The following is a 16,521-nucleotide window of genomic DNA, read 5'->3' as shown; positions in this document are numbered from 1 at the left end:
GGGAATGGAGGCTTAGCGATGCGAAAAGTGGACCATTCGATCGGGCCACGTCATATTTCCACGCTCGCCCGGTGCCGCCGTCAAAAAGGCGCGAGATGCGTTTACGATCGCTGACATGTGCACGCTCACGCGGGGGAAGGGGGGTTGGATTCGTGCGCTTCCGATTATCAGCGCGGCAAGTTACCCTGGGTTAAATCCTGCCCTCGCACAGGCCGTAACAGATCCCTGACGATGTAGACGTTGGTGCAGTGCGGCGGACGTCGGTTTTCAGATTATGTCGAAAAACGATGGGGGCGGAAAAGGGGGGGAGGGCGGAGGGGCTGAAGAAACATCGATGAAAAGGGTGCGACTATAGCAGCGACAACGCCGCTACGGGATATAGAGCGTTTCGGGATGTCGGCGTATAGAGTAGCGTAACATTAATTTTTTTTTTTTTTGCTATAGTTTCTTTAACGGAACGTATTGAATTATGGGCAACGATTTGTCTATAGTCCTAGAAGTATCGGTAGTAACGTGGACCTCCCGATATCACGGCGCGTATGTCGACGGACGACGTTTTGGAATTGCCACGGAATGTACGGTGGTACGATGACGCGTTTATGGCAGTGCCAGCACAGTGACAGTGTAAGGTGATAGTGCTCGTGCCGATACGTTGCACTTTTCGGATGTCTTGCCGCACTGTTAACGCAGATTAACTCAGTATTAAGGTATGTCCATATCGGTAGACCTCATATTCGGCAACGATTTTTTTTTTTTTTCTTTCCCTCCCAGAAACACGTTGACATATTTCCAAGTACGTGGAAAAACGGCAATGTAAAATAGCGTTTGCGCGATTTCACTATGTATCGTCGGCTTCTCAATTATGCATTATTTGCATGCAAACATATAGCTAAATGTAGACCTATCGTACGTATCGTTTCATATTCCTGAAAATCTAATCGTCCGTCAAGGCAAATTCAGGCGATTGACATTACGATGGCGATAAACGATAATTAAGCCGGTAAATATCCCGTAGACGTCGATCGATTTTTATTCGCCGTACAAACGTGCCTTTATTTATTCGTATCGGCGTGATAGCGTCGGCGGAGCAATGATTATTGAAATTCGCGTTATCGTGCAATATCGATACTTCCCGTTTTGGAATCCACCTGTCTGCTGCGTGACTTTTCAAGGGCTGATGACTCACAGCTGATTAAGCGCCCCGAGCTCATTATTAAGGGATAACTATCGACTAAGTTTCGTTTCAGCAATTAGAAATCCTTATTCATCTTGTTATCTATTCTAGAATTAAATGCCGCAGCAATTATATAACGATTGTAAAGAGAAAAAAAAAAAAAAAAGGAAGGGCTGTAAACGTAATACTGCGATTGTTTTCACAATTTCAACTCGTGCGCGTTATTATAAATAATTTCCATGCAATCTACAAAGTGAGATTCCACGGCGAGAAAGCCGTAGCAATGAAAAGATTAAAATAGCTTGAGCTTCACGGTTTGTCGAGGTTGCATCTTCCTGCTTGCTAAATATTAGCAGCAGCTTTTAAGGATATTTCACGTTTCGCGTAAAAGATACATTTGCCGCATCGCGATTGTCTTCAGGTCGAGAAATAAAATACTTGTGTCTGTATACTCGTACGAATGTGCTCTTAATTTTTTTTTTTCTTTTTAATCGCTACAAAGAGAAAAATAGTCACGACTTTACGATCGACTTGAGCAGCTCGATCGATGCTGCCTCATTGGTGTCGAAAGTTGCGGTGTGAAAACTCAATTAAAATTTCAATTTATCGCCGCTATTGTTCCGCGAGGTGCGAGATCAGGGGAGGCTTTTGGCCGAGTCCTGATTTCGAACGTTTTATTTACCGGCACGGCATCGCATGGCGGGTACCCGGGAGATGTAGACTAAAATTGTGTCTCGTCTCCGCGGAACCGTTCATTCAATCAATTTAGAGGCTATTTCGAGGTAATACTCGCCTCCGGCTTCGTCATTCGAACAAACTGACGGATTCTATCGCGGGCGCCAGAAACAAGAGACCCCGAAACGTAGTCGTTTTTATCTGTTTTGCTCGTAATATCGTTCTATCTGCTCGTTTGCTGAATATACGCGGAAAAAAAAATATATAGAGACTTCTAAATCATACAGTAGATCCGGGATAGACCGGTCCTCATCGGAAAATAAAATTTTTAATACTCGTAAAATATATTCGCGACCGCTGTACTATATTCCTGACGAAATTTAATCGACAAATAATTTGACAACTTGGCCGAGGTTTGTCCGCGTACCTGGCATAACAATCCTAGCATCTGAGAATGTAAAGAACCGAGACTTCAAGTATCTCAAGGCTCAGAATCTGAGAAATCTAAAAGAGCCAACAATTTTACTCCTCTGACAATTGAAAAGGGTTAATGCCGTACACGCTTTCCCCGTTTGCTGAATGTCCTGTGTCTGAATAGGAAACAAGGAAATTCGTTATCGGTCGCACAAAGCTTCTCGAGGAAACAAATCCCGGTGAAACAGAGAGAGAGAGAAAGAGAGAGAGAATTCCGCGAGAGTTAATCCCATAGAAAGGCGAGCTTAGTGTCGCTTCCCTCGGAATTTTATGACGGTCTTCTTCCACGACGGTGATTTTTCCCCGCTGATATTACTTATTCGAGCTTTTCTTGGAATTGGCTCGTAGTGGGATTTTTCCGGATTTTTCCTCACGCACTTTCTACGGCGCGTTACGATACCCGCATTAAAACTTCAAGGGGATATTTATCGAGTCGCAGATGGGCCAATTGTGGAAAATACAAAACAACGATTGCGATTTCCGAGTGTGCGGTATCTATGCGCGTCGCTCGGTAAAGTTGTTTCCCTGATAAGGCAACGGTAATAAATTGGCCCTATTGGGTTCCGTATTTGGCGTCAGTTATCGATGGCACGAAATAACGAAGTTGCGCCATCAATTTGGACCGGGCAGGGCAGCGCAAAATCCTTTAAATAGACGTACGCGAGATTACGTAACATTAATATAGATGAAACAAAAGTCCGCTGCGCGAAAATCGGAACGAGATAATCCCAACCGGGTGGACGAGGGTTAATGATACATGACGCGAGACACGGGAACGCGTGCTTAATTAATTTCTTCCAATCGGTGAAAACTCGTTTGCAATTGAGCGGAACATTAATAACTCCGCGCGGTGAATAATTCGTAGAAACGTACGTCCCCAAAGTCTCAGGACGTGCCGGAGGACTTATCGATTTCAGATTAGCACGTAAATTGGCAGCCGTAGAGAGAAGAGGGTGCAGGCTTGGCGAGGATACAGGGGAGGAACATGCTTCCGCCCACGCATCTGCTTGTCCCCGGGTCATTTAGGGATTCATTTTGATATTCTGGCTATTCCCCTCTTTTCTATATCGAGTACCTCTCAATCGGAATTCAGCCTTTTCAGCCTCCTCGTTTTTTTTTGTTTTTTTTTTTTTTCCTACCTTCTCCTACTAACGCTTCCGCGAAATGTGAGTTTTCTCACGAAAAAAAAAAAACATTTTTAAATTTGTTCCCGTACAATATCGAGTTTAACTTTTTAAATACCACGCGCCACTGTAGTTGGTCTCCAGTTAAATGGCGTTTTAAAACGAAATGCCACTATAGTGGTTCTCTTTTTAAACTCGCATTGGAAAATGTATCTATTTATCGCTTTATAAAGGGCTCAAAAGTATTCTTTTATTTTTTTTTTTCTAAACGCAAAGCTAAAGAATTAAGTAACGAAGTAGGGGAAGCGAGGTGAAAAGTTTCGGAGTACGTAGATGCCACGGAACGATCAGTTTAACAACCTATTTTGTTGAATACATATATTCGACGGCGAGCGTGGAAAAATAAGTGAAAAATAACGAGAATGTAATTGCGAATTTAAAATGCAAAATTTGAGTAATTTCAAGAGTTGAATTAGTAATTTTAGCATGATGCCGTATAGCAATGTAGATCCTATTTCCCTTTTTCTATTTTTTTTTATTTTTACAAGCCTTCTCTTAAGGTAGACGAGAACACTACTCTCATTATCGCCAGTCGAGTAGGTCCGGGTTCGTTAACCCGGGATACATCGATATATCGACGGCGGCTTTATCCGACTGCTCGACTACACCTGATCACACGTGCACACAAAGCCGTCTCCATTTTTAGGACAGCACTCGGGGGTTTTTTTTTCATCGATACATCGCGTCACGGCCTTGATAGCGATTTGCGTTGACCTTGCATTCAAGAGATCAGTTGGATAGTAACGCGATATCATAAGTAACCCGATACTATCGGCAACGCGACGTGGCGTCATAGTGCCATCATTTTTAAAGACAACTAGAAGAAACCATGCTCGCGCTATTTTTTACGAAATTCCGATTACGAACTACGAAAAAAAAATTATGTTACTCACCAATCTGCACCTCAGCGGAGTAGTAGATTTCTGCCGGTGACTGTAACATAAAAAAGACAAAATTATTGTAGACATATCAGTTCATTAATGGGATTAATAAAAAAATTTTTTTTTTTTTTTTAATTTATACTTACTTAAAAGTTGCTCCGCCGATGCCTGATGCCCCCCGGGCCTGCTCCTCCTCTCAGATGGGACGTGCCGAGCCATCCTTCCGCGAACAGGTCACTCGCGAACACCCCGACCGTGAATTTATAACCGCGAAATTTACTCAGTGAACACTCTCGCGTTCCATACTCGGCACTCGCGATTAGAAGAAAGTCGTGTGTCGCAAAACTACGCCCGAATACTCAGCGGATCTCGCGGGACGACCCGACGAACCCACCGCGGTTCGTATGATTAATATCGGCGGTGACGATACACGTTGACGACGGCGGATGCAACTGCGTCGATCTGTAGCAAAGAGAAATATAAAGTTTAATCGCAGTTATCGTGCCGGAAGAGTTTTCGTTAAAAGGAAGTGCGAATTACTTTCGGCACGGACACACGTGGCTGATGTACAGTGCGTAGTGAGTACGTGTGCTCGCGCGACCGCTGGAGAAGGACAAAGCGGGAGTGGGAGTAGTGGGGGAATATACCTATCGTTCAGCACGTAGGCTCGCGCTCGCTCTCACCCCCCCTTGCCCGCCCACCCCCCTCGTCACCCCGCGGTTATCTATTCGTTACTCTCCTTCGATTTAATTCTAATATTTAATTAGTATGTCCAGACAAAGACGGTACTTCCACCAGGTCGTTCCCGATCTCGAAAATCGCGAAGACCGTCTTTGCCCGGACATATTAATTAAATATTAAAATTAAATTGAACCTCAAAATCGACAGCCGACGTTGACTCTCGCTTGGCGTGGAGCAAGCCAAGCGAGAGAGAACTAATCAGCGTCGGTTTTAAGCGGTAGAGAGGAAACTTGGCGTTTTGTATCGTTTTCCGCAAGTCATTCGCCGTAAAAGGTCTCGGATGATTCGTACCGCCGCCGCTTTTAGCACTAAAATGTATTGGCCTGACCCCTTTTTCTTCTACAAGTTTTCCTACACGTTTTCGTAAAAGCTTCGTATTTTTTTTTTCTCCCCCCCTTACCTAAAAACGCGAATTTCTCGACTGAAGAATTTTCGGTAAAAAAAAAAGTCAACTATAAAAACAGATTACGTTTTGTCTCTATGAATCTCTCAATATTCGGTCGAGCCGGGGGACATTTTCCGGATTTACGACGAAACAGCGCGGGGAATTTTTATTCCACTACGAGGAAGCGGCGAATAATAAAGTAAATCTTCATCCGCAATCCGAATCATCCCGCAAGAAGATTGGACTGGAAGCGTTTATAGCGTCGAGCCGGCGTGCATTTTGCCGTTTACCGTTTATTGTCGCAGTTTCGCACGAACGCGATTCGCAATCGCGGAAGACTAGATCTCGATGGGTCCGACTATTTTCTCTTATTTCAATAAGACAATCCATTTGCTTTTATTCATCTAACAATTTTATATAACTGATTCGGTGGAGTACGCCGCAAGCGTGAAAAATAAATCGATTCTGTGCTTTTCATATTTTTCCAAGAATTAAAAAAAATAAAAGAAAAAAAAATAACCGAGTATCATTTTATAATAACTAATATTTTTTTTCGTTTGAAATGTTAAAGAGGCAGCTACACGGGGATGTTGAATCAATCAATGCCAACGACATTCGGCAAATATATTGTCATCAATAGTGATTTTAAAAATAGTTTACGTAAATGTACCTTAATATACGAACGAATGTTTCTGTTTCTGCAGATTAAATGTTCGATATTCCTGTCGACTGTTCTTAATCCGATATGCTTTGATAAATAATGAGAGTGAAGGCACGTTCTCGTTGGCGAAGTGTATCAAACGAAAGTGTTAAAAATTCAATCAACTATAGACGACGCTTCTACGACAAGAATATCTGTTTAAGAACAAGTATCGCATTTATTAAAATTATCATACGCGATTTCCATTCGCCGTCGCAAACGCTTCGCGATTTAATTGCGGTACGTTACGATGATTAAGCGTGGAGTAATTAAAAAAAAAAAAACACTCAAAGACCGAAATCGCAGTCGGCGATTTTTCATGTTTTACATTGTCGCTGTAGCTACACACGCGGTATAATGGAATAGAAAGTTTTCTTGTGTTTACGAATATAGTTCATGATTAAATTCGCTGTACGCGCGTCCTCGTCTAGTACAGATCCAGCCGCGTGCGCTACGTTGATTCTCGTCGCGGTGAAAAAATGAAGGAGATAAAAAGGAAAATTTACGGGATGTTTCAGTGGGCGTGCGGGGGTGACTGGAGTGATGGGATGGGGCCAGAGCCCCATGGAGTTCGGGTAGACCCGTCTCCGGCCCAGCTCCCCAGCCCCCTCCGCCATCGATATCGACACCGCTCCTGCCAGCGACGCAGAGGGCCGCCTCGATCGCGATGGAGGCCTCTAGCAATCAACAACAAAAAGAGAAGGAGCCACGCGTTCACAGGCCTTATGCCTTCGCCAAGGTATAATATCCGTTATCTCGCCCGCGAACGAGATCGTTTTCCCCCCAGTGCGCGCACCAGAGCCGCGATAATAATCGTTACACCCGCATCGATCTCTTGCGCAGATGGAGGGGCTGGTGCGGGAGATGCAAGACCCTGAGACCGGGGTACCCGTGCGCAGCCAAAAACAATTTCTCACCTCGATCCCTTCAGCGTTCATGGGTGAGTGCCATCGGTACCTGCGTTGTGGAGTAAGCATAAGCGGCCATCACGGCCAGGACACTACAGTAGGCTGCCTGCGTGTTGCAGGTTACGATCTCATCGAGTGGCTGATGGAGCGGCTTGCCATCGAAGAATCAGGTACAGATTTGTATGTCTACTACTGATTACCGATCGCCGCCGGGATATGAGCTCTTCGCTCGTACGACACGCGCGGCGCGCATCCGCGACGCTCTCCTTCGAGGACGCGCTCGCGATAATATCGATGAATCTCGCCTTGCACCCCCGGTATCCGAGACCGCATTTCGCATCGATATTTTTCGCGCCCTTTAAAAAATATCGGGTGTACGTACCGGAGCATTATACGCTACATAGAATATTCTCTTCCGTTCAAACGGAATATGAATTATTTATACCGCTGGTTATTTGAAGAGACGAGAGATTAATGACGAGAGAGAGAAAGAGAGTGAGAGCTTGTGCACTTGTAACTGCTTCATGAGAAACAGCAAATATATGTTCGCGCGAATTTTCAGCTTTTTATTTAGTTTTCTTTTCGCGCTCGTGCGCCCGTGTAAATAAAGATCGTAAATTTCCCCCGGTTTTCTCGCGAAAACTAATTCGCATCGAGCAAATTTAAAGAATGAAATTCCAAGGAATAAAAAAAGAGAGGAAAAAAAAAACTGTGGACATTACATTCATCTGTATCTATACGATAGATTAATCGAATGAAAAATGAAATTAATTATTAATTAATATTGATTAATAATTACCCGAGTGGAAATTTATCTAGGTAATTTGATTTTGCAGCCGGTGATTAGATCGCGGAGATTAAATATATTTCTTAATTAGTGACCAGCTTGGTGCTAGCCGTAAATTATAAGAAAGTATTATTTAGTGACTGTCTTCAAAAAATTAAGTTGTCACTTAAAAAAAAAAAAGAAACAAAATCTGTCCAGTATCGGTCGTCTCGTCGCTGTTCAGCGCGGACCGTGTTTCTAAATATATATCTAAACGTTTTTTTACCGCGTGCTTTGTTTACTGTTGTTGAGCTGACCTTACGCAAAGCTCGCTCGACTGCCGAAATCGCCGGACAAACTGGTTCTCGCCGCCCGCCGCCCGCGCGTCCTCCACCTTGCGAACTTGGAAAGCGAAGACTGCCGGCCAGATGTCAACACACGCACGTACTCGAACCACCGCGGCGGTCAGCGGGCCCGACGACCAGCAGTCTGGACAGTCGAGCGCGCGTTAGATAGGTCAGGACGCGAAGGTAGACTCGCACGCGGCGAAAAACGTACGCTTGTTAGAAGAAACGACACACCCGACGACAATACAGCACCGAATAATGCGACGTCGTTAAACGATTCTTAGGGACATTCCTGCCGATACGCGAGCTAACTTTTCTTCCGATATGAAAATGCATTATTATGTTTGACAGTAGAGGCGGTCCATATTGCTAATCAACTATGCCAGTATGGCTACTTCTTCCCGGTGAATGACTCCAAAACGCTTACCGTTAAGGACGATAGCTCTCTATATAGATTTCAGGTGAGTTGAAATCGCTCGAAGGTAATTAAAAAATAAGACCCGCTACTTTGGCGCAAAAAATCTTTAATTCTCATCTGAAAACTTGATACGCGTAGACACCTTATTATTGGCCGTGGCAACATGATAAACCCCCCCACAACGTGGACTACGCGATCTATCTGGCTAAACGAACTCTGAGGAACAAGCAACGTCACGCTCTCGAGGATTATGAGATCGTATGTAAATTTATGTAATTCGTGACGACGCGTCGAAAAGCTCTTAAAAAAAAAAAAAATAATAATTAAAAAAAAGCACTTTTTTTCATGAAAAAAAAAAATTGCATTATCTCTTTAGGAAGCCTTGAACAGTCTGCGCAAAAGCTTGCAAAACAAGTGGGACATAATACAGCTACAAGCGGAAGAACAGGTGAATAATTTATCCGTTACTATCGCGCTTAATTTTCGCTAATTGCCCATCGGGATAATTATCCCGCGCGAATGCTAAAAATGAATATTCGAGCACGTGACTCCTTGAAATGCTGCTGATTTTGTGGGACCAGGTACGCTTATCTAAGGAGCGGAAAAAAGGCGACAAGATAGTGAGCGACTCGCAGGAACGTGCGTTTTGGAGAGTCTATCGGCCGCCACCCGGTTGCCTTAGTATCCTGGAAGCCGTGCCCACTCGTTTTCACTCTGGACCTCCGTCACGTAAACGCACTCTCGCCGATCTGCAGCGTGAGGTGAGCGCGATTCGGTTTCACGACCGCCGCGGCGCGTATTCGACTTACATTTTTATATAATATAACTCGTATTACGTCTGTGCCCTGTAACAGGTGACCCTTCTACGAAACAGTCTAACGCGCACGAGAATAAAGGTTTCGACTGCGATTGAAAATTTCAAATCATACTTTGAAACGTACATGGAATACGACCCGATGTTTGTACAGCCGCAACCTTCCAACCCATGGATCACTGACGATCATACGTTTTGGCAACTGAATAGTCCCTTGTAAGTAATTTTTACGATTATTAATTTTAAACGCGATTAATTTAACATGTGAAATACGAGCGACTCGATCACGTATTTTGTCGTCTAGAGTGGAAGTTCCTACGGAAAAACGTGTTAAACGATGGGCGCTATCAATGGAGGAACTTATGTCTGATCCTACAGGTAAAACTTGCCGATCGCATCGATATATTTATTACCCTAGCAAACTCACAAATGTTGTTCCTATCCCCGCAACAGGTTTACAAGAATTCACAAATTATTTAAGAAAGGAATACAGCCACGAGAATATAAGGTTTTGGCTGGCGGTCAAAGATCTCAGGCATAGTTTTCAAGCACAAATACCAGACAAAGTCAACGAAATTTTTAGGTGCGCACTGCGGTAATTTAACATTATTATTATTGCGTGAAAGAAAAGAATTTTATCGGCAACGTTTGCGCAGAGAATTCCTGGCACCCGGGGCTCCTTGCGAAATCAACATAGACGGGAAAACGATGGAGAAGGTTCATCAGGAGATGAAAAATCCGAGCAGATTTACGTTCGACTCCGCGGCGGAGCATGTTTATACGTTATTGCTGAAAAAGGACTGCTATCCTAGATTTATACGTTCCGATCAATATCGTAATCTCTTAGCTGCCGGCGTGCAACCTATGCAAAAGAAGAGGTAAGGCTCTCTACGTCTCACGTCTTGTGCGCAAAAAAAATACTCAACGCGATCCCGGTTCCTGTCTTTACAGATTTTTCGGCTTCGGCGGCCAAGCTAAGAAGAAAGTTTCCTCCACTTCGACACCAACGTCTAGCACTTTGCAGCACGCCAGCATAGGCGGCGGCGGCAGCGGCGGTGGCGGCAGGCGAAGAGGAAGCGACCGGAGCCTGTCCGGAAGCGCCCACGAGCTCGCGGTGTGCGGAGTCCGCGACGTCACTTCCGCGCCGCGAGTCCCGCACTCTCACAGCCAATCGAACCTGACCGACATCCCATACAGGTATGCGGGACTCGGGGACGATTATCGAGAGAGGGAATATCTATCCTACGCTCTCCGGCGAGATACGGCTACGGCTATTCTCGCGCTTTTAGCATGCTATCCGTTCGCGCGATGTCGGGTGGACGTGGCCGATGATAGCCTTATTCGTGCGCGTCGTATTTTCAGGGGAGATCTACCACGACTCGTAAAGATACCTTCGAGGCCTAGTCCGCATAGTATTCAGTAAGTCACCCCCGATACATACCACGGATTTTCTCAATTAAGTGTAAGAGCGGACGGTGCGCGCGCGGAGCGTTCACGCAGAAGCCCATTCTGTGCTCGCAGCGTCGCGCGTTTCCTTTCGCGCCCGCGTATCTCGAAATAACGATCAGGCGATGACGGAACCGGACCACGGTGCGGAGATGCGCGAAGGGAAGGGCAGCTGCGAGTTATTAATTGCGCTCCGCGTTTGCACCGCGGCTCGGTTGTACCTTCGTCGTATCAGACCTTGGCAGACCCTTCTACTATCTCGGTGTGTTTGAAAACTCGCACTCTCAACGAAATCATTTAACGAAATTTCACCGAAATGTGTGTTAAGCGTGTGTATCGTTATCTTGGTGGCAGTATTACCGTATCACACGATATTGTACCCGCTCCTTTTCAGTGTTTAAAAATAACTATCAAATTCCATCGTACGCGGAATGTCTCAAAGTCTCTCTCGTTGCTGGCGCTCGTTGCTTACTTTTTTTTTTTTCTTCTTCTTTTTTTTCCAATCCATAAACGCCGCGCATATCTCTGTTTTTTCGTGATATAAAATCAAGCAGCAGCAACCGGCTCTTGTACTTTGAGACACTCTGTATAATTGTCTCGATGTCGATATTGTGTCGTCGTATCAAGCTTACTATACCTCTGTACTCATCTACATATATCTCTCTGTAATATTTTATGTAACGCATTACCTATACGTGCGATACTTGTCGAGCACATTATTTGCACAGCAAGAAAAGTATGTACCAACTCTTTCCACGTTATAACATTTTTCTTTATGACTTACGTTTTCTGATGTTTCGTAAAAAGTGTATCAAACTTTTTGTATTTACCCGGGAGCGCGACCAAGAATTGAGGATCGAAGCGATTCCCCACGTCAAAACGGATCCCCGCACGATGCTCCGGAATTATCTGGCTTTCTTCCGTTATTTATTTATTTTTTTTTTTTTTCTTTTTCTTTTTTTTTTTCTTTTTACTTCCGGAAGGGCATAATTCCGGAACTAGCGACGTGTACAAAGACCTACATTTTCCTTAGTCGTTGAATGGAGTCATATGCATGTACCGACTAATGTTGATGAAAGACACCGACACACGCATACGCATACGCAATACACGAACGTCGCGGAATACGCGAAACACGCAGACACGAAAGCGCGTGGTACCTATACCGAAGGCAAACGGTGAAAACTAAATATAATAAAGTTCCTGTTGTCAGGGATGCTGGCGCGACGGAAGCGGCAGTTCGCCCTATGGACGACGTGTGCCCGTGGGAGGCCGTGCCGGGCCCGAGCACGGAACCCGGAGGAACGGGGGACACCGGATCTTCCGGGAGGACAGCGTCAGCTGATCAGGCACGACACGTGTGGGACAGTGGCGGTTACGCGACGACCGCGCACTCCTCGACCGATACCACGCGCGCCTCCCGAAAAAACTCGGCGCAGCTGGACTCGTGCAGCTCTTCGTCGGACGTCAGCCTAGCTATCGCGGATGTCTCCGAGCGGTTGCGCAAGTCGTGTAGTTTGCAGCATAGTGGTAGCATAGGTCAGTACAGCTTAACGCGAAAGCAGAAACGAACGGCGCCGTCACTAAATATCCCTCCCCTGATTTCGAAACGTGCAGGTACATCGACCTCGGGCCCCGGTACGATAACGCGAAATTATTCAACCTGCTCAGCAAGCGGCCGTATTAGACTGGCCGAGATAGGCCGCGCGTCCGTCTCGTCCTGCAATTATCCGTCGCCCCAACAGTCCTTCGAATATTCCCACGTGGTAGTTGAAAAGTTGGAAGAGAGAACGTCTCTGGAGAAAACGGTGCCCGAGGAGGAAGTCGTCGCGGAGGCCGACGTCGTCAAAGAGAGTCTCAAGTAAGACCGTCGACGAGGTACACGTTACGAGCGAGTAGCCTCGCAATGTCGGGAAGCTTGCGCGATCGAGAAAGCGAACGTGGTGTCTGTTCGCAGGGCGAGTGCGAAAGCACCCTTGATCAGCATCAGCGCGATCGTGGGCGATCTACCGAGCGACAATTCTACGATGGAGAACCTGGAGGAGGAGGCGAGCGAGAGCTGCACGGCGAAGGACGCCGCGGGTGAGACGGTCGTCGAGGAGAGAACGAAAAGCGAGGATACTGGAGCGGACGTGTCGCCGGTGGCTGAGGAGCCGCCAGCGACGACGACGACGACGGCGACGACGACGACGACGACGACCGAGGAGCTGCCCGAGGAGGCGCAGGTCGTGCCTGTCTGGGAACCGGACGCCCAACAGGAGGACCGCCCGTCGACGGCGCAGGCAGCACCTCGGGAGAAGCGTGACAATAATGTTAACGAAGTATGCCCGTGGGAGGACGAGTAAGTACCTGACCCCCGACCTAAACCGCTTACGCTCGCAGTCGCGACCGTCGCTTCCAAAAAAAAAAAAAAAAAAACCCTTTTGTCTCTCACCGTTTGTAATAACCTCGTAATAATGTTCTCATTCGTACGGAGCGCTCACTGTCTGTTTCAGGGAAAACTGTAGAGTGGATGCGCCCTATGTAAAAACCTATGCGACTTTAGGTTACTTGTAATTTGTCGTTGATAATTAAATCTTGCATTTTACATTTGTAACATTCACAAATTCGATCTCCACTTTAATCCACTTTACTGACCTCGCGTGTCCAGACCGTTAAGTCACGAAGCTTTCGATGGTTCGCGTCGATCGGACGAAGATACCTCACACACACGTACGCACTTGCTATCTCTTTTGAGGATAAAGTTTCAGTCATACGGAGGCATTTGAACGATTTAATAAAACGAATTGTAGCGCTTGTAGTCGCTGGTATTCAAATACCACAGACGGATCTTCGCGATATATTATACGTTGCATCGGTAATTACTGTGTTGCGTGCAATGAAAAAAATCGCGAGCAGTTTCGTTCGATAGAATCGGTAACGCGACAATGTGCATCGACTAGTCTAGTCTCTAACTTCGCATCGAGTCACTATTTGTATCGTAGGTACGGCCTAATGATTCGATTCGTTCACACGAGATTGCCGGAACAAATCTGAGACGGACCCGCATCGAGATTTCGATCTGAAAATTTTGTGAGCTCCTTCGTCTTTCCCGATTAAAGTTATTTAACCCCCGCCGTTTTATTCGCATACGGCGAGTCGTATCGCGAAACGAGATGGACGAGAAATTATTTATCAAACAAAGAGATTGGGAGCGTTATCATTTAAAATTAGAGAGTAATCCTCCGATGTTTGTAGATTAACGTAGATTAACGTAGACTAGAAAAAACCTTAGATGTGTCGCGTGACGAGTAGCGATAGATCGTGTCTCTCTCTCTTTCTCTTTCTCAGCATTGAGTAAATGTTTAACGGCAACGTGTTGCCGAGCAAAGTAGAAAAATAAGCGCGTAGGGACGCGGATTGGGAGCTCGTTACGTTCAGTTCGTATCACGTGCAAACGCGCGCTCGTAGGGGTGCCAGCCAAACTTGAGCCCTTTGGCCGCTCTCCATGGTCGCGCTTTTCCCAGATACTCAATTTTTCCTCGAATCGTTGCTAGCAAAAGTTTTACGTTTCGACAGCCCGATGAAATATACCCGTACGTTGCAGAACGCCGTTTAATTCCAGGAGACGCGAACGCGTCTCTGATCGGTCCAGCCCCGCGGTCGACGACGTCGCGATCGCAATTACCTTTGAGATATCTCGTTGTTTTACCCCCTTCCCCCCTCCGAGAGATACATTGCATCCCAATGCGCGGCGCGGGTTACGTTGTTTAAGTGCACGTATTGAGTCTCCGTCTTACTTACAATTAGATTTATCGCTTAGAGTTAGCGTGTCTTACGCAGTGTCTTATGAGAGCGTTCGATATTAATTATTGACAAATTATCGTGACCTGATATATCTTAAGTGTCTATTTCGTGTTATAGTCCGCCATTTGTCGCGATCGCGTCCCACTGATTAGCCGACGGCGATTACGGCAAACTCTACGGCGTTTCGCTCGTTGATTCTCGGTTAGGCGAGTCGCGAATTGTAATAGTAACAAGAAAGGAAAATAGAAAAAAAAAAAAAAAAAAGAGTAAAAATAATTGCGCAAATTTAAATTAATATTGATGTCGAAATACCCATCGCGTGTATTGTCGGATCTCTGATTCTGTTACTGCCCCAGGATCTCCGATCCGATGCCAAAAATTGCAGGAGAGGCTACGTAAAGTTTAACGCATTGCGCTCTTATCTATATCTTATCGGTGTCTTTTCGTGTATAGTTTTTAAGATTAAATAATACGTAATTGTTACGCTAATTAACGACACGTTTGTCTCGCGCACTACCGCGGCGCTTTACGACGATTCTAACGGCCAAATCTTTTTTCCCCCGACGAGAGAAATGAATGATCAAAACCCGGCGGTAACGAAGAACGATATGCCTAATTACGTTGCGGTTTACGTACAAAACGGTAACGAAAGCGAGAAACGAACGAACGTGGAAGATAACGAAAACGCGGGTGACTCTAATGCACGCCAGTTTTTTAACGACTGATTTTTAAGTCTCTAGATGACGTTTCGTCTCGAAGGTATTTCGATTTAAGGACGCGTTTATTTTTTACGTGCAACAGCAAGTGCAAGACAAATACGAAAACACCCTCCATCGACAGTTACTTGAACGCAACGAGCCGAGTACAGTGGTCTGGACACGCGAGCGATAATCATAAGGACTCTAAAAAGAAAAAGAAAAAAAAAAAAAAAAGAAAAAAAAAATGATATTCACGGCGATCATACTGTTAATTCAGCAGCTCAACTCAAGTATCGTAAAGTTCTTACGATAGGCTAGCCGATAATATATCTAGATTAACACATGTCCCGCGATTGAGATGTAAGGAAATTAATTATAATGTACTACCGTACGACTTCATTCGCGTCACACACACAGCGGTAACGAATTACTTTTCAATTCGCCCGTGTAATTTTATTGTACAAGCCGTGAGATTAAGTGCGCCATATAGTCGAATCTTTGAGAAGACATGGAAGACGAGCAAACTTGGAGATGCCGGCGAGAAAACGCGAATTCTAAGCAACGGAGGAGCCACGAAGCAAATCAAAAAGAATTAAAATTAAATCTTAAAAAAAAAAAAAATATAAAAAGGAAAAAAAAAAGCAAAACGTTACTCGCCTAAGAGGACGCTACTCTGTGTAAATAATTTTCGACATCATCGCATACATATTCGCTCTCTTTCGAATCTTGAAAAAAAAATATACATCACGCAAGCCAAAGACCTATTTCTCTTTCTCTCTCTTTCTCTTTTTTCATTCTTTCTTATCGCGTTCTGTTCGCGTCGGAAATTTTCCTGATTCCTCGTACGAAATGAGTTCACTGACGTTTTACCGTTGTTAAATTGCAACGAATGATCAACGTACTTAAACATTTAGAATAACGGGGGAAGACAACTTTTCAATTTCAATGTCGCGAATTGTCCGAGCGTATCGGGGGAAAATAAATCAAATCGCGACGAGGGAAACCTAAGCTAGCCGCGGCCGCGGCGATGAATTTGTCACTCAGTTTTTATAGCGCGATCGAATTGTACGTTCGACTTTGTTAATCGCAAGCGCGAGCTCAGTTTGGCAGCAGCCCGAGCCCCG

At 45.2% G+C, this 16,521-nt stretch overlaps 2 protein-coding genes across 4 annotated transcripts in view; one reads left to right on the top strand and one right to left on the bottom strand.

Annotated features, from left to right (window-relative positions):
* The window catches only part of Mical-like (MICAL-like protein), a 37,467-nt gene extending 33,003 nt beyond the window's left edge, over nt 1-4,464 (bottom strand). Inside the window, exon 1 of the mRNA XM_070665254.1 lies at nt 4,401-4,464. Coding sequence (XP_070521355.1) covers nt 4,401-4,449 — 49 coding nt within the window. The 5' untranslated portion in view covers nt 4,450-4,464. The remainder of the gene's footprint in view (nt 1-4,400) is intronic.
* On the top strand, nt 326-16,044 carry LOC139107563 (uncharacterized). Of its 3 annotated transcripts, none has more exons than XM_070665256.1 (17): nt 327-707; nt 6,733-6,953; nt 7,058-7,154; nt 7,242-7,292; nt 8,590-8,696; nt 8,792-8,911; nt 9,030-9,101; nt 9,235-9,414; nt 9,508-9,683; nt 9,772-9,845; nt 9,921-10,050; nt 10,124-10,345; nt 10,419-10,886; nt 12,127-12,452; nt 12,531-12,774; nt 12,871-13,254; nt 13,409-16,044. In XM_070665256.1, the coding sequence occupies exons 2-17, from the start codon at nt 6,882-6,884 to the stop codon at nt 13,467-13,469; spliced, it is 2,784 nt and encodes a 927-aa protein (XP_070521357.1). In that variant the 5' UTR covers nt 327-707; nt 6,733-6,881; the 3' UTR covers nt 13,470-16,044. The 3 variants fall into 3 exon arrangements, with proteins under 3 accessions (XP_070521356.1, XP_070521357.1, XP_070521358.1); XM_070665257.1 differs by having other exon boundaries at nt 7,058-7,292; nt 8,587-8,696; nt 10,419-10,664; nt 10,830-10,886; XM_070665255.1 differs by having other exon boundaries at nt 326-707; nt 7,058-7,292; nt 8,587-8,696.
* The last annotated feature ends 477 nt before the right edge of the window (nt 16,045-16,521 follow it).

The sequence above is a fragment of the Cardiocondyla obscurior genome, linkage group LG13 (assembly GCF_019399895.1).
Source record: "Cardiocondyla obscurior isolate alpha-2009 linkage group LG13, Cobs3.1, whole genome shotgun sequence".
Taxonomy (NCBI): Eukaryota; Metazoa; Arthropoda; class Insecta; order Hymenoptera; family Formicidae; genus Cardiocondyla; species Cardiocondyla obscurior.
This window is presented reverse-complemented; position numbering and strand designations above follow the sequence as displayed.